The sequence below is a fragment of the Erigeron canadensis genome, chromosome 2 (assembly GCF_010389155.1).
Source record: "Erigeron canadensis isolate Cc75 chromosome 2, C_canadensis_v1, whole genome shotgun sequence".
NCBI classification, from domain to species: Eukaryota; Viridiplantae; Streptophyta; class Magnoliopsida; order Asterales; family Asteraceae; genus Erigeron; species Erigeron canadensis.
The window spans coordinates 10,592,369-10,610,683 of NC_057762.1; the positions used below are offsets into that span (position 1 = coordinate 10,592,369).

The 18,315-nt window shown below is 36.4% G+C and overlaps 1 protein-coding gene across 1 annotated transcript; it reads left to right on the forward strand.

Annotated features, from left to right (window-relative positions):
* Positions 1-4,545: 4,545 nt before the first annotated feature.
* Positions 4,546-9,910, forward strand: LOC122587688. Its single transcript, XM_043759854.1, has 10 exons — positions 4,546-4,726; positions 4,781-4,862; positions 5,172-5,263; positions 5,479-5,537; positions 5,608-5,772; positions 8,434-8,628; positions 8,765-8,870; positions 8,948-9,042; positions 9,133-9,264; positions 9,626-9,910. The coding sequence occupies exons 1-10, from the start codon at positions 4,546-4,548 to the stop codon at positions 9,767-9,769; spliced, it is 1,251 nt and encodes a 416-aa protein (XP_043615789.1). The 3' UTR covers positions 9,770-9,910.
* The last annotated feature ends 8,405 nt before the right edge of the window (positions 9,911-18,315 follow it).

Sequence of the window (18,315 nt, forward strand, 5' to 3'; positions counted from 1 at the left end):
TCTAAAACTATTTTCTTAAAATCTAGCTAAGGAAAAACGAAAATTTGTATTCACCCCCCCCCCCTCTACAACTATTTGTGTACATTATACCTTGGTATTTTGTTACACCTCTGGGACTATACAAGTGGTATCAGAGCAGGGGTTAAGAATTAACTTGACTTGATCCTTGATTATTTTCCTTAAGAGTAAAGCATAATGTCATCAGTTGTAGATAATGGTTCATCTACCCGACCACCCATGTTTGATAAAGATGATTTCAGTGGGTGGAAAGGTCGTATGTCTTTGTTCCTTGAATCCATTGACAACAATATGTCTGACATCCTTGTGGATGGTCCTTATTTCCTACATCGACTGTTGTGGTTGATGCTGTGGTCAGGGAAGGTCACCCAACCATTCCTGCCACAGTTAAATCCATAGTTAATGACAAGGCAGATTAGGGGGATGAGGATAGGAGATTAGCCAACTTGGATGTGAAAGCACAAAATTTCATTGTCCAAGCTGTGCCTGAAGACATTTACCATTCAATTAAAATGTGTTCTACAACAAAGAAAATGTGGGGTACATTGACTGTCATGTTTGAGGGTTGCTCTACCTCCATGGAATCTACCATTACTACTCTCACTAGGAGGTATGAGAGATTTTTCTCATTGAGAAATGAATCCTTGACTGACACCCATACTCGCTTTAATGCTTTAGTAAATGATTTAGCTGCTGTTGGAATTACCAAGAAAACTGATGTGTTGAAGAGTAAATTTCTTGATTCATTACCACCTAAGTGGAATAGTTATATTTCTTCTGTGAAACCAAGTTCTGTGTATAAAGATCTTGATCTCCCTGGACTTTTTGGTTTACTTCATAATCAAGAATGTTCAGAAGCTGAGAAACTAATTGCTATGGGTGATTCTTATAGTCAGCCTGCTAGTGCACTTGTTGCATCTATGACTGAACACCCTAGTTCAATTTCTAATGAGATCATTCCATTCATTAATGAATCTGTACATGTGATTTCTAACACTAATTCTGTCTGTTTTGAGTCTGATTGTGATGAATTTGATGGTGAAGACTTAGCCAATGAAGTGGCTTTGTTAGCTGATAAAAAGGAGATCGTTCAACAAATTCAAAGGAAAAGACAGAAGTGGGCAAGCTGAAAAGACCAAGAAGCCATTTGACTTGTCCAAGGTCACTTGCTACAAGTGTGGTAAGCCTGGACACATGGCTGGTGATTGCAGATCAAAGGAGTTTTCTCAAGTTGTGCCATCCAAAGGTGGAAGAAATGAAAAATACTCAAAGCTCAAGACCAAATACAAGGCCTTGAAAGCACAAGTGGCTGAGTTGAGTAAGAAAGTTGAAAAAGATGAGAAGAGTCTGATAGCCAAAGATTGGGCTGAAAGTGCTACATCCTCTGATGATGAAAAATACAAGGATGCCAAATGCTTTATGGCTAAAGAAGCTACTCAAAAATTTGCTGAAGACCTTGTCAAAATTCAACAGCAATCTGCTCACAAGGCTTCTTCAAGTCAGACTGCTCCACCTGAGGTAAATATTTTTTCTAATCTGTGTAATAATGAAAAGTTGTCAAGGTTAAATAGACTTAGTGATGAGGTTCTTTTGCAAAAACATTTTAATCAAGAACTGAAAAAGGAAATCTCAATTTTGAAACAAGAAGTCAGCTCAAAGAATTTCACCATTGAAAAACTTGAATCTGAAATAAAGGCTCAAAAACAATTAAATGCGATTTTGGTCACTGAAGTTAAAACTTCAGAAGAAAAGTTTTTGAAAATCAAGCACATAACTGAATCATGGTGTACTGGTTCTAAAAGAGTTGCTAAATGTGTTAATGTGCAAGTTCCTCATCAAGTTCAAGCTATTTTTGATGGTGACTATGATAGAGCTATTGCTATCAGTGAAGTCTGTGCCATGGAACCTTGTTATCAGCCTCCTTCACCACCCAAGATACAAACCAAGGGAAAGAACTCTAAACCAATTATATTGGTTCAGAAGTCTGGTATTGGGTTTAATGATCCTGAGAAAGTTGGTCAAACCATTGTTGAAGCTGTGTCTGAATCTGATAGGGTAATTGAATTAAAACCTGAGGAAACTCTTGATTTATCAAAATGGTCAATTACCCAATCTGTGTCAAATTCAAAATTTAAGTCAAACAATGGTGAATCAAAAAGAAACAAGAGGAAAATTAGAGATCATATTGCTCCAAAAGAAAAGAGCAAAATTCTGAAGAATGAGAAGTCTGTTTCAAATGGAAATGTTTTACCAACCGAATCTGTGTCTAATCCAAACCACCTCAAATCTGACTCTGACAAAATAATTTCTAAATATGTTGAGTCCAGAAAAGATAAGATTTCAAATGATACTAATTTACTTACAAGTGTGTCTAATCCAAATATTGTTGATCAAAGTAAATTAAGGTCTGAATGTAAGAAATCTGGAATAGGCAAAGGTTTTGTCCAAAAGGAAACTCTAAATGTTGCAAGATAGAATTTCAAATCTGGCAAGGGTCAGCTTACGCAACAATGGGTTTCTAAATGTGATAAGAATATTGGTTCTGTTTCCCAATCTGAGTCAGACCATGTGGTCAACTCTGGTGAACCCATCCTTGGATGGGTTCCCAAAATGAACTAATATCTTATTGAAAATGCAGGGTTATCATGATGCACATACCTGGCACTTGGACATCGGGTGTTCCAAGCATATGACCGGATGTAAGTCCCTGCTATGTAACTTTAGGACAAGCGTTGGTCCTAGTGTTACATTTGGAGATAATTCCCAAGGAAGAATAGAAGGATTTGGTATTCTTTCAAATGGTCCCCTTACCTTCAGAAGGGTGTCTTATGTGAACGGTCTGAAGCACAATTTAATAAGTGTGAGTCAATTGAGTGATGCTGGCTATGAAGCAAGATTTCGTTCTGATAAGGGTATAGTTTTCGATTTAGAAGGCAATGTGGTGTTAATTGCAAACAGAGATGAGTCTTTATATTCATTTAACATGAGAAATCCAACTGTCACAAAAGAAGTCTGTTTCATGTCAAAGACTCAAGATGAGCTAAATTGGTTGTGGCATAAGAGGCTGTCTCATATGAATTTCAAAGACATCAACAAGTTGTGTAAGAAAGAGTTGGTGTCTGGTCTTCCTGTGATTACGTAAAAGAAGGACAAGCTGTGTGGTCCTTGTGAGAAAGGAAAGCAACACAAAGCTTCATTCAAATCAAAAACTTGCTCAACCATTGATAGTTGTTTGGATTTGCTACATATGGATCTGTTTGGACCAATAAGTACTCCCTCATTCACTGGAATGAGATATACGTTGGTCATTGTTGATAAATATTCAAGATATACCTGGGTTTTCTTTCTAAAGCACAAAAGTGATGTTGCTGATAGTATTATTCATTTCATTAAGCAAGCTGAAATACTCTACAAAAGGCCTGTTAGGCAGTTAAGAAGTGACAATGGAACTGAATTTAAAAATGTCACACTTAATTCATTTTGCAGTGAGAAAGGTATTTCACAAGTTTACTCAGCAGCAAGAACTCCTCAACAGAATGGTGTTGCAGAAAGAAGAAACAGAACTCTCATTGAAGCTGCCAGATCCATGATGACACAAAACAATGTCAAAGCTCATTTTTGGGCTGAAGCAATTCACACAGCTTGCTTCACTCAAAACAGATCTCTCATTGTGAAAAGACACCAGATAACTTCATATGAACTTCTTAGGGGGGGAAAACCAGAGATTGGTTTCCTAAGAATGTTTGGAAGTCCTTGCTTTATTTTAAATCAAAAAGACCATCTTGGAAAATTTTGATGAGAAAGTAGATGAAAGTATCCTACTTGGATATGCCACAATGATGAAGGCCGACAAAGTGTACAATAATAGAACCAAAACTATTGAAAACTCTGTAAATGTGACAATTGATGAAGGTTGCTCCAAGCCAGACTGCTCTCCACTTGAAGATGACAATATTGATTTTGAAGAACTGGTTGTTCCTGAAAATGAGCCTCCCTCTAATCCACCAGTTGAAGATAAGAATGCTCAAACTCAAGGGAGCAAATATTTGAAGAAGAAGAGTTACCAATTTTTGAAAATGTGCAAGCGAATCCTTCTCCTCAAGAAATTATTCCAGTGAATAACTCCCAAGCTGACTCTGTTCCATCAACTTCAATCCAAGCTGATCATTTGATTCCTCGAAATGATCAAGCTGGAAAGACTAATGTGAGTCAGCCCATTGTCCAAGAATCAACTAATACCCATCATGTTACTAAATGGACAAGGAGTCATCCAATCAACCAAATCATTGGTAATCCATTATCTGGTGTAAAAATAAGAAGAAAGGTAACAAGCAATTTCTTCATGTTTGTCAATTTTGTTAGTAAATGGAGCCAACTGATGTTGTTGAGGCTCTGTCAGATCCCTCTTGGGTAAATGCAATGCAAGATGAACTAACACAGTTTGAGAGAAACAAGGTTTGGGAACTTGTTCCAAGACCTCATCATTCTAAGACTGTGATTGGAACCAAGTGGGTCTACATAAATAAGATGGATGAAAGAGGAGTTGTGACTAGAAACAAAGCAAGATTAGTAGCTCTTGGATATAGACAAGAAGATGGAATTGATTATAATGAAACCTTTGCTCCTGTAGCAAGACTGGAAGCCATCAAAATGTTTTTGGCTTATTCTGCACACAAGGGATTTAAGGTTTATCAAATGGATGTGAAAAGTGCATTTCTAAATGGGAAATTGGAAGAAGAAGTCTATGTTGAACAACCTCCAGGTTTTGAAAGTTCAAAGTTTCCTAATCATGTGTTTAAGCTTGACAAGGCCCTCTATGGTCTCAAACAAGCTCCAAGAGCATGGTATGATACTCTGTCCAAATTTCTACTTGAAAATAAATTCAAAAGAGGTAATGTTGACAAGACCTTATTTGTGAGAAAATATAATGGTGATATTCTACTTGTACAAATTTATGTAGATGACATAATTTTTGGTTCTAGCAGTGAAAGACTTTGCAAAAAGTTTTCTGAATTAATGTCTAAAAAGTATGAGATGAGCATGATGGGAGAACTTAACTATTTTCTTGGTTTACAAGTTAAACAAACCAAAAATGGTATTTTTATAAATCAAGGAAAATATGTTAAAGATTTACTGAACAAATTTGGTTTTAGTGATTGCTCACCTATGAAAACTCCTATGGGAACTGGTGATAAGCTTAGTGAAGATAAAAGTGGAAAACCCACTGATGTCACTGCTTATATGGGTATGATAGGCTCTCTACTTTATTTGACTGCCAGTAGACCAGATATTATGTTTGCTACATGTTTATGTGCAAGATATCAGGCTAATCCCAAAGAATCACATCTTAAAGCTGTGAAGAGAATCTTTAGATACCTTAAAGGTAGTCCCAATCTAGGTATTTGGTATCCCAAAGACTCTGGATTTGATCTAATTGCTATTCAGATTTTGACTTTGCAGGATGCAAGATTGATAGAAAAAGTACTTCTGGAGCTTGTCAATTGCTTGGCAACAGACTTGTAAGCTGGTCTAGTAAGAAGCAACATTCAGTTTCTATCTCCACTGCAGAGGCTGAATATGTTGCTGCAGGAAGTTGTTGTTCACAAGTTTTGTGGATGCAATTTCAACTTCAAGACTATGGTGTCACTGCCTCAAAAACTCCAATATTTACACATCACTGAGCTTGAACATGGGATGTATTTTGCAAATACAAGAGGGCAACTAGTCTTTCAGAGAACTGCAGAGATCAGGCAGGTACTTACAATGCATCTCTTTACCTTGTATAGATTTTGTGTCAATTTTGGTGAGCAAGGTAAAGGGTATGAGCAGTTTCTGATTGATGAAGGACTAGATAGAAAGATTGATGTTACTGTTGCCCCTTCATTTGAAGTAAAGCAAGAAACTGTTGATATTTTAGGAGGTCAATAGGTCTGATCTGCAAAATGTCTATATGACTCCTAATTGTAACACTTCATGCATATATAAGATCAGTTTTGTTGTAAAAAGTTGTTATCAGATTAAAGAACCCAAAAGATTCAAAGGGTCAGAAACTAATAGTCATATTTCACTTTGATTCTCTGTAAGCTAATAGTTAGATAAGTGTGTAGGGTTTTGTCATCATCAAATAGGGGGAGATTGGCGAGTCCCAATGAATGCGGTAAATTTAATGATGACAAATCTGTATGAAAACACTTGTAAATCTTTTGGTTCTTGTATTGTAATCTGGGTCAGACTAAGCTGACACAGCTTGCGATCTGTAACTGACCCAGATGACGCTTCATACTTTGTAATTGTAATATCTTATGGAAGCAAGTTTTGTTCAAGCTGCATCAAATTGGTAACGGCATTCAATCCAAGTCGAAGAGGAGGATTGAAGATAAAAGATCAAGTTGTTGGTGGAAGACAGTTTGGGATTAGCAGTCAGCTTGGAAACACTTAGACATATTTGCTCTTGACAAACGAGCAATCTGTGTCTGACAATCAAGTGAAGGTTACAACCTGGATTTGTTGATAAAGACGTATGGCGTGACAAGGAAGATTCCTAAAATCTAGGTTGGTGGTTTATTTACAAATGCGTGTCCATACTCTCATTGGCCGATCAAAATATCGTGCTGCAGGTTTGGGGACCACAAGTACGATGAAGGCACGTTCTAATTTTCCTTTGATCGTCTAACAAAATTCTTATACGTGGCTTATTTGGACACCAAGAGAGACTGAAGCTTTCGCCTATAAAAGCTACAATCCTTGAAGGCATATGTGTGACATTCCTTTGAATCATTCTTCACAAAAGTTCTCTCTGCTCTTACACACAGCTTAGCTTGTGAGAAGACAGCTTGGGCTGCTTCTCTTGAGCAAGAACTTATTGATTGTTGTTTGTCATTTCAAAGGGTTGTTTAGATATTGTAGGTTATCTTGTTTCCACAACAACCCTGTAATTCTTTGTATAGATTATTTCTTAATAAAGGATTACATTTGAAAAACGCAATCTGTGTCTAAGAATGTTTATTTCTGCTTTACTGTTTTATTGATTCCTAATTTATTTATATATTATGTTATATATATATATATATATATATCTGAATCTCTAAAACTATTTTGTTAAAGTCTAGCTAAGGAAAAAACGAAAAGTTGTATTCACCCCCCCTCTACAACTATTTGTGTACATTATACCTTGGTATTTTGTTACACCACTAGGACTATACAATATATATATATATATATATATGTTTTAGGTAAAATAAAACAACTATTAAAGTAAAACAAATAAAATAATAGGTCTTGCTTCGTTGAAAATCATCGTGCATCATGAAAATCATCGTGCATCAATTGCTTCGTGAATCTTCGTGCATCAATTTAATCATGATCTAAGGGTCAAGATCTTGTCTTATTTATTTTACTTTAATACTTGTTTTACAATATCCAACCTCTATATATATAACAAAGCCCTAAATTCATTCCTAAACAACTAACAATCTTTGGATGAACTCCATATTATAACCATTAGATCAAATTTAATTATTTTATGTTTTTTAAATAACGAGATTAATACTTATACTTTATATGAATAGTCGAATAAACCCTGAGAATCATTATAATTATAATAATACAAATATAATAATAACACATGGTGTCGATCGTCTATTAAAGCAACAACATTTGTTTCCAAATATATATTTAGTTATTTACCTCAGATATCATCATAGTTCTAAATTTACGAACATCCGATAAAATAATGTATATACACTACTAGAAACAGGGCTATCCTTGACCCGTTTTTTATGACCCACGCTAATAGATGACGTGCAAAGTGAGAAGTCATAATTTGTAAAGTCTGAAGGGTTTATGACACACATTTTTTCAGTGTCATAAAAAAAGGTAAGGTAACAGGGAGCTACAGTTTCTAATTGTGGTCTTATTATTTTGTTTCCACAAAAGCTTCTCGCTTGGCAGAAAAAAAGCCAAAAAAAACCTTAGTACTGATAATAAAAAAAAACCCAAAAAGAAAACCCATTTAATGACGATCGATCGATTGCCAAAATCTGCTCCAAAATCGATCGATTGAAGGTTCAAATTCCGATCCCCAAAATCTACACAAACTCCGCTCCCCAAAAAAGCCCTAAATCTAAACAAATTCCTCTCCAATCGATACTGATGATTGGAAGGGTTTCTTCGAGATCTGATTTCAGTAAATTCTCTTTTTTTATTTAAGTTTGTTACTTAATTTAGGTGCAATTTAGTTTGATTTCAATTTCTTCAAAATCTGATTTAAGTTTTTTTATGTTTTTTTTATCTAAATCTGATTATAACCGCTATATATATATATATATATATATATATATATATATATATCGTGGTCGTAGTGGAAGTGTTTGTATACAAGAACTGAAGAAGTTGGGAGTGAATTTTTGGATTTAGGCATTGTGTGATTATTATATTGATATTAATGGTGGATTTAGGCATTGTGTGATTATTATATGGATATTTTATCGTGATCCTTGTCTGAGAGATCACTCTTCCAATGCGGTTGAACTTAGGTTAAAGTTGTGGCTTCAGGAAGAGCGTTTGCCCAAAAAGAAAGGCTTCATCAATATCAATGCTTCCACTCTTGAGGTAGTAATTTGTTACATTATTATTGTCTATGATTTATTCGTTTTCAATCGATATAATATGATTTCCAAATGATTATTATTACTATTTATTATTATATGATGATAGCAATTTTGTGTTGTGATACTTTTGGGTTCAGAAGGAGATACCGCAGAACCTAAATGCGATAATTGCGGATATATTGTCTGATGACTCCGTTACCCAACTTGATGCCAATACTCATATTTGTACCCTTTTATCTATAGGTATGTATATGTATATCTATAGGTATGTATATGTATATATATTGTCTAATAATTTATATGTTAGTTCTTGTAATTAGATGACAACCCTCCCATTGAACAAGTTGTTCAATCAAAGACACTTGATCGTCTTGTCGAGTTTCTTCCCAGTGTCGATTTGTCCCCTAAATTGCAAGTGCTTATATTTTTTGCTTTTTTGTTCTTTTGGTCATTGTTTGTGACCTTATACACCATATATAAAAATGTCCCCTATCTGTTGTGGTAGCTTCAGGCAGCTTGGTCTCTAACTAACATTGCTTCCGGGACAACTCAACAAACTCAAGCTGTAATCGATAGTGGTGCCATACCAATACTTGTAAAGCTTTTTTTCTCCGCCACTTCTGATGTTTATGAGCAGGTATATACATTATTCCATCTACTTTATAGTTTATTAGTATGTAAAACATATATAAGGGCACCAACAACATGATGTTGAATTGTCCATCTGTTCCCACTTAATGTGTATCGAACCTTTTCTAGAGATTATAAAATACATATGACTATTTGATAACACCCTTCGCTAGTGACAACTTCGGCTAAATGAGGCCCTATGACAATGTTTGTGTCCAAATCTTGTTTTATGTCGATACTATTGCAGTTCAGTTTGTTTTGTGACCATCCATTGTCTTGGGGCATTACATTGTTAAGCATTTACTTATGTCACCTAACGCCTGCTAAATAATCTTGTATTCCATGAATACTATTTGTCTTGTATGTAGGCTGTTTGGGCCCTTGGCAATATTACGGGAGACTCCCCTCAATGCCGTGACCATGTTCTTGGATTTTGTGCCTTGAAGCCTTTGCAGGCCCTGTTACAAGATCATATGCCACTTCCTATAAATTTGGGTGTTTCCAACTGTTAAGCTGTTACTTGTCTTGTGCAGTTTGTTTCAAATCTAAATAACGTTATTTAGATGTGGAATGGTTAACATTAGAATTGTAAATGAGTTTGTATTTGAATTAAATGCGTTGTTTTAATAAATATTAAATGCGTTATTTTGATATTTGTGTTTTTATTTTTGTATTATCAGGTTTTTTAATTGTCATTTAATAGAAAATTAGGAACTGAAAAAAAATTAATTTTTTTTATAAAAAAATAAGTGTATGACGCGCAAAAACGAATGTCTAGAAAAGAGGGTCATAAACAAAGGGTCATAAGTGAGGGTCATAAGTGCGTGTCATAAAAGGATGCCGCCCAAATGCGAGTCAAGAAAATTTATGACTGGTCCATCCTTGACGGGCATTTGCGCGTCATCTGACCCTTTTATGAAGCGCATTGCGAGTCAAGAATAGCCCTTTTTCTAGTAGTGATATATGTGCATGATCGTTAAAAAAAACTTAACAATCACACATGTACACGTATATTTTTTTTTATTTTCTAAGAGTGGATTATTTGCTTGCAACAGAAAATTTAGCTTACGTAGTTTTAATCGGGTTCACACTAGAGAGGCCCTCACCCTCAATATCTTATAGGAGGAAAACCTCTCAATTAAACTGCCTAAAGGCATAACATTTAATTGGGATAAAACTCCACCCTCTCCACAAGACTCGAACCTGAGTCTTACATAATTGAAAGACTTGTGTGAGATACTTTGTACAATTGAGTTATTTGCTCATCTAACAATTGTAACCACTATATTCAAACCAACATATATAAAATTTTGTTATAAGCCATGCGAATATAATAATAATATTTTTAAAATGATAACTGTTATGCCTGAAATTTCAAGTACCAATATCTTGAAAACCCATGATCTTGACATCTCAGGATCTTGACACAGTGGAACATTCGGAAGATATACTAACGTATTGTTACACATGTTATTATTATTTCCTCTTAAGTCAAACATGCAGGATCAATGATAATCAATATCATACATGGGAAATACCACTAACGGTAAAAAAATCAAGCATACACGCAAAGAATCTCTTCAACACGCAAAAAAGACTTAGTCCTCCAACATAATCGGACTTCAAGTAGAATTCTGCATGAGGAGAAATACAGTAATGGTCACTTGACCAAGGAAGATCTTCACCAACGTTCAAGAACTGACGATATGGAAGATCCCTACAATAATGGATAGTTAGTTTAGCACTCGCATTATAAATAGAAGGAGGTTGATCGATCCTAGGCACTTACGATCATCTGTGTAATTCACTTGTACTCACACACACTGCATATTACTTTCTTCGCTGCTTATACACTTAGAAAGATCAATCAACCAACTTCCACCCATTGTAATCATTTCAATACAAATCAATAAAGAACAAGGCAAGAACGATTGTTTCCTCTCGGGGTTTTTATGTCGGCGATCCTCTAAGGATTAAGGGCTTTTCCTCGTCAACAAATATCGGTGTTATTGCTCTTTACTCTTTATTTTACGCATTACTTATTTGATTCTTGCTTGATATCTTGTTTATCTTAACATATTTTGCATCATTTACATTAGTTTGTGATTATCTTAACCTTCTTTATTGTTTAGTCGACATAATCTATTGTCAAAAGTCTTTCTTAACAACGCGTCTTTGCAACTCAACACATTTTACAAGCACACAACCTCACGAACGAAAGTTTGGTTACTTAATTAATCTAAGTCTTCGACGTAGATTATCTTAGGTGATTTTTGACCAAAACAATTTAGCGCCCACCGTGGGGCAAAAGGTGCTTTCAGTTATTTAAAATCCCAGATCTACAATTTAGAAAAACTATTTTTCTCAAATTAATTCCGATAATGTCGACCTAGCTAACTAACTTTTCGCAAACTACTCCTGCTATTTCTTCTTCTATGACTGGTATTGCTTCAGGAATCAATTACCATCGGAAAAGCAAGGACAACACGACTTGTCCTAATCAAAGCAAGGATAAGGCACCTGCTGATCAAACGAATGAATTTCGCATTATTGACGAAACTCCAGCAGATACTCAAAACAATGAAACAGGGCGAGCGGAACGATCAGACTTTGAACAAGCCTATTCAGATGCCTTTAATATTGGATCTAAAGAGAACGCCAGAGATACTAGTGCTGAAGAAACACCTAACTTGTTTGAAATTTTGCAGAAACTTACTAAAACGGTTGAAGCAAATCAGGAATTTACTCAAGCACAATTTAAAACATTGGAGTCCAGGATCACAGAAAATGGGTCCCCTATAACTTCAAGAAATTTGTTTGCAACTCCAGTATCATCTGCACTCTCTGGATTTGCGCCATTCAGCACAACGATCCCAGCTGCATCCCCGAAATTTTGGGAGTAATATCCCACAAAATACGCAAGCTGCTGGGACATCTGCTAATGCAGGATCAGGTTTACCTAATGAGAATAATTTTACTAGATCATTCGGTTATACTAATCCATTGCAGGAACAAGGAACAAATTAATATATCGCAAGAAAATTTCTGAAAATTAAGGAAATGATCTCAAGTGTTCCTGGATTTTGCAATCCAATTCCAGAAGTCAATCCTGCTTCGTATCTTATCAATAGATATGGAGATAGGATTGCGAATGTGGAAATTCCAAAGAAATTCCAAGTACCAAACATGAAGCCATATGATGGAACTGCTGATCCACAGGAACATATCGCATTGTATTTGGAGAAAATGAAGACTGTGCCCATTCCCTACAACCTGAAGGAAACATGCTTGTGCAGAAGCTTTAGTTCCACATTATCTGGCTCAGCCTTAAAATGGCTGCAGAGTTTGCCCCCTCGATCCATAAACTCTTTTGCTGATTTAACTAATTTATTTTACAGTGCAGTACAACTTTTGAGAAATTAACTGACGACTTATATAAAATTACTCAAAAACAGCATGAATCACTTAGAGATTTTATGACTAGGTTTACTAAAGAATTTCTTAATATTCCTAAGTTAGATATGTTAACTGCTATTCAAGCTTTGCAGAGAGGATCTCATCATGACACCATGCAGAAACTTGGATGAAGCAAAAGCAAGAGCAGCAAGGTTCATCAGACTTGAAGAAAAGGAACTGCCAACAGCAAAACTGGAAGCTTTGTCTTATGATCGACCGAATCGCAAGACTGAGACTCCAGTCTTCAAGCCAAGGCATAAACCATATACAAGACATGTTCAGAATCAAATTGGTGCTGTTGAAGAAGAAGAAGAAGGGGTTGAGTACCCTGCACTATCAACATATTGCTTCACTGTTGGCATACCTGGCTTGATAATGGCCTTGAGAAACCTTAGAGATAAGGTCAGATGGCCACAAAAGAAAAATAATGATGGCTACTTCAAGAAGAAGGATACCAGCCAATGGTGTGCCTACCACGAAGACTTTGGTCACATCACTGAAGATTGCAAAATGCTATGAAGAGAAATTTGCATACTCTTATCCAAAGGGTATTTGACAAAGTTGATGGGAAGAAAGAAGGCTAAAGACGTTGAAGGCATGGATCTCACCAAGCCGAAACCTGCCCAAAAAGTGGATTCTCCACCAACAAATGCTAAAGTAATTAACACTATTTCTGGTGGGTTGGAAGTTTGTGGAACCAGTTATTCAGTGTTGGTGCATTTCCTAGTGACAACAGCATTTGTGAAATGTAGTTTTGAGTCTTTAGTTAATATAATAAAGTCGAACGTTAAGTTTTCGCGTATAATAAAGTCAACCTCGAACTTTGACCAGTCAACCTAGACCTTTGACCAGTCAAACTCGACCATTGACTAAGTCAACCTTGACCATTGACCAGGTCGAGCTTGAGGTCGAGATTGGGCTTGGGTCCGTGAAGTTCGAGGTCTGTTTAAGTCTATTATGTTTAGTATAAATAGAGATTAACCTTATGTTTAAGGTTAATCTTCTAGTTTTGTTTTCTCTCATACTCTTGCACTTAGGAACTTGGTATTTACTTGTAATTGCATTTACTGAAGTAATATACGGTTTCAGTTTATTCATATTCGTGTTCGTATTGATATATTGTTGTTGATTGCTTTTGTATAAGATTTTCCGCACTTATACATTAGATACTTAATCTTGTTAGATCCGGTGGCAAAGGGACTTACAAGTGGTATCAGAGCCTCTGGAGGTATTCTATTGGTTTGGGATTAAGGTTTCAACCACAATTAATTATACGGAACAATCAAGCATCATAGGCTCCTGTCAAGCTCGTCCAGATCAAGCCAAGCTCGACCAAGCAAGCTAAGCTCGACCAGGTCGAGCTCGACCTCCTCTTAAGCTCGACCTCCACCTCGACCAGCCTCCTAGCTCGAGGTTGACCTCATCTTAAGCTCGACCTCCTCCTCGACCAGCCTCCTAGCTCGAGCTTGACCTCATCCTAAGCTCGACCTCCACCTCGACAAGCCTCCTAGGTCGAGCTCGACCGTACTAGCTCGACCTCGTTCTAGCTAACCTCGACCTGACCTATCTTCAGTCGATCCCATCTTCTAATTTTTGATAGTTTTGAAGGGGTGAGCCTATATATACTCGTCTCTCTTGTTTAAAAAAAAAACCCTCTTTTGAAGAATTGGCAACTTGCTTACTTTTAAGTCTGGAATTGGCTGAAGTTTGAACACATAACTCTCTTGAGTTTAAGTTTGATTTTGGTTGTACAAGTTTTGGACTTGTAATCGTAATCAAGTTTGGATTCTTATCTTTTACTCATTGTTATTTTTTTTAAGAACTTGAAATTTTGTTTAGGTTTTGGTTTGAAACTTGTTTGAATATTGAACTTGTGACTCTCTTGAGTTTAAGTTTGGTTTCCGTTAATCAAGTTTTTGAACTTGTAAGCTTGGATAATCTTTGGTTCTTGAATACGATCTTTTGAACTTGTAATCTTGCTTAACTTTTGGTCTGAAATTGTTTGATCTTTAAACTTGAAAACTTTCTTGGAAGTTTTGGTTCAATTTCTGTAATTCAAATTTTGGATCTGAAAACTTGAGCAATTTTAGGTTCATTAATCTCTATTATGGATCAAAACTTGTTGAGTCGTTTAATGGAGATGGAACATGTTGTGGGTAAATCCACATCTCCTCCGAAACTGTTAAGGATTGAGGAATATCCATCTTGGAAAACTCGATTTGAGAACTATTTAAGTTGGACGGATGTTCGAATGCTGATCTGCATTAAGGATGGCTTCAATCAAGCAACTGTAAGTTTTGTAGATGTTAAAGAAAAGGCTAAATGGACTGCTCTTTCGGATGATGACAAAAGGATGTTTGAGGCCGAACACAAGGCATATGGTTGTACTACTATGTGTCTGCCAGAGGATATTCTGCACACCTTTGAGCAAGAATCATACTCTACGTCAAAGGAACTATGGGATGCCTTGGCTAATAGGTATGAAGGAGATGACGTAGTGAAGAAGGGAAAACAAGAACTTCTGAAAGCTCAACACTTAGTTTTCAAAGCAATGAAGAATGAGACACTTGATGAGCTGGTAAATAGGTATTACCATCTCATGACGGAGATGAGAAATCATACAGTGACTCTAACAAATGCTGAAAAGAATGAGAAATTTCTGGATGCCCTACCATCACAGTGGAATTTTTATTCAGTTTTGATCAAACGTGATCCTACATATGCTCAAATGACTCTCGATACGGTAATAGCGCATTTGAGGGGGTTTGATTTGAATATTAAGAAACATGAAACCCAAACTGATGTCATACAAAATCCGGAGATTTATCGAGCAAAGAAGCCAAATACGGTTGAACCATCTGGGTCAAGAGCAAGTGCTTTCTTTTCCATTCTGCTAAGCAAACTGAGATGTTGGGAGACGAGAATAGTTATTGCTTTGTCACTGCTACGACGGAGAAAAATCACGGTTCATCAGATTTAGTCGGCAGTTCTCAAAGGACTCTAAAGTCTATGCCTCTAAGTATCAAATCCGCTGAAAGTCTTGTTAGTTTATTGGCTGCTTTTATGACATCCTACGAGGCATTGGTTTCTGGAAAACTGATAGACCCGGAAAGGTAAAGTTTGACAAAACTAAGGTTAAATGCTATAATTGCAATGGATTCGGTCACTTTGCTAGAGAATGTCATCGACCGAAACAAGAGGCAACCACTAGTTTCTCCAAACCAAATCAAATAACCGGAAATCAAAATTCTGGGTCCTCTACTGGATCTAAAGCTTTGGTTGCGCAAGAAAAGAGTGAGAAATTTGATTGGAGTACTTTTGTAGATGAATCAGGAAACTCAGCCAACGCTTTTATGGCCGAGATTGTTGATCATGTGACATCGGCTGAAGAAGAGGCACCTAAGTCGCCAGAGTCAGAATCCTCTCCTGAAAATAAAGCTATTGGAAGTACTAGTGAAAAGAATGGTGGAGAAGAAGTCTTTAAGCTCAATATTGCTGAGGGATTAAAAATTGAAGAAGCCATTGGCTATATGGCTCGAGTTTCTGCTCCAGAAGACCAAAAGGTATCTTTCAACTTTAACTTTATTGCTGATATCTGTGCCATGTATGTTAATTTGTCTAAAAGAAATGAGGGCTTGACTAGACTCAATGATGAATATGCTTTAGGAATGCAAGCTATTCATAATTTACAAGAAGAGAACTCTATTTTTCGAGAAAGAATTAAAGATTTAAAGTCGAAAATGAGAGAAGATGAAAATGATCGTACTGTTTTGAAAGCTAAAGTTTGTGAGCAGGGTCAAATCATTGACCTGGCTACGACAACTTTTAAAAACAAAGTTAAAGAATTGAGCACAGCTCAAAAGGAATTAGTTGAGGCGAATGCTCAAATTACTGCTTTAAAACTTAAAATAGATGATCTTCATTTGAAACAAAAGAGGATAGATGCTTTTGAACCATTTCCTAACAAAAAGGGGAAGAATGGGTTGGGTTATGGTGAAGTGGAACCTCCTTTTAATAACAAATATTCTTTTCTTAAAACTGATGAAATTGAGTTGAATCCAGTTAAGCCTGATGAGTTTTCTAAGATAGTTAGACCTACCGAACTTCCTGAGGTTCCGACTTCCGAGGAAGTTAAGTCTGACGAGTTTTCTAAGATAGTTAGACCTATCGAACTTCCTGAGGTTCCGACTTCTGAGGAAGTTATGTCTGATGAGTCAACAACAGTGGTTCTGGGAGAGACAAATCCAATAGGTGATAAGTCAAATGAAGATGACAAGCTGGTTAAATCTCACTCAATCCCAAGTGAAATTCATGAGACTGTGAAGAGTTCGTTTTCAAATTTAGAAAAACCTAAAATGATAACAGTTTTTACTTTAAAAGGAAAGTCTCATGTGTTTACTGAAAAAGAATTCAGTTTGGATAGTTTTAGACCTGACAAAATTGATAAGGTATGGTGTGTTGAAGAAAATGATGTTTTGTACTTAACTCTGCCGTCAAAATTACCTAGAAAGGTACATTTTGATGAAAGTTGTAACAAAGTTACACACATTGAAAATCTTGAGACATCGAACTCTTCATCGTCTGACTCAACTGATGAGCCAAAGATTACTCAAAAGAAACCAGTTGAGCAAATGATTTGTTTTAAGTGTCGTGAGAAAGGACATGTTGCAAGTATTTGTCCTTAGAAGAAAAGTAGTGACCCATCAGACCAATACGTGAATGTTTCACACTCTGCGAAAGTTGAATCCAAAAGGAAGACAGAGGGGTTCACTAATGGTTTGGGTAAAATTTTGAATAATGGAGTCACTATTAAAAAATCAGCCGCAAGTTTCTATTAAGAGTAATGTGTCAGTTGGACCTAGCATAAGCAGATCTATAACACCGTTAAGGGGGAGAACTTCTCAACAAGTTCGTCCTCCAACAATGGTTCAGAATCGACCTCCCGTGAATCATTATGTGACAAGTGCCCCTTTGCCTCATCAAATTAGAAGTCAACTTAGTGACTTAAGAACTTCTACTAATTATGTCCCTGAATTGCGTATAGATACCGGTCCACCTTTGCGAAGGCCAGTAAATCCTTCAGTTTGGAGGCCTTCAGGATCGAATACACATTCTGTTACAAGATCTTCTGTTCCGAGTCAATATGATGGGGAACTGAGGGAGATTGTGTAGGAACATAGTGGCTTGGGTCCCCAATAAGAAGTGATCCTTTGTTTGATTGTGCAGGAACAGCTAAAGAAGGCTATCAGTAAGTGGTATGTAGATAGTGGCTGTTCTTGGCACATGACAGGGGAAAGGGGGTTACTGTGTAAATTTGTAACAATTAAGGGTGGTCATGTGAAATTTGCCGGAGAAAACGGTGGCAACATTACTGGGATAGGGAATGTTTCTAATGGCAAGATTACGTTGGAAAAAGCGAACTTTGTTGAGCAACTCAATCACAATTTGATGAGTGTCTCTCAAATTTGTGATAAAGGAAATGCGGTACATTTTAATGTGACTGAAGCAATGGTACTCAAACCGGGATTTGTGATACCTGAAGATTGGATAGTTATGCGAGCACCACGGGTAAAAGACACTTACATCATGGATATGAGTGTTG

What these genes read in the sequence shown, in the direction of transcription:
- LOC122587688 (XM_043759854.1), top strand. Translation starts at nt 4,546, where the DNA reads ATGGATGAAAGAGGAGTTGTGACTAGAAACAAAGCAAGATTAGTAGCT. An exon ending in GAACTGCAGAGATCAGGCAG is followed by an intron (nt 5,773 to 8,433) that starts GTACTTACAATG and finishes TTTTGGATTTAG; the next exon opens with GCATTGTGTGATTATTATAT. An exon ending in TTGTACCCTTTTATCTATAG is followed by an intron (nt 8,871 to 8,947) that starts GTATGTATATGT and finishes TCTTGTAATTAG; the next exon opens with ATGACAACCCTCCCATTGAA.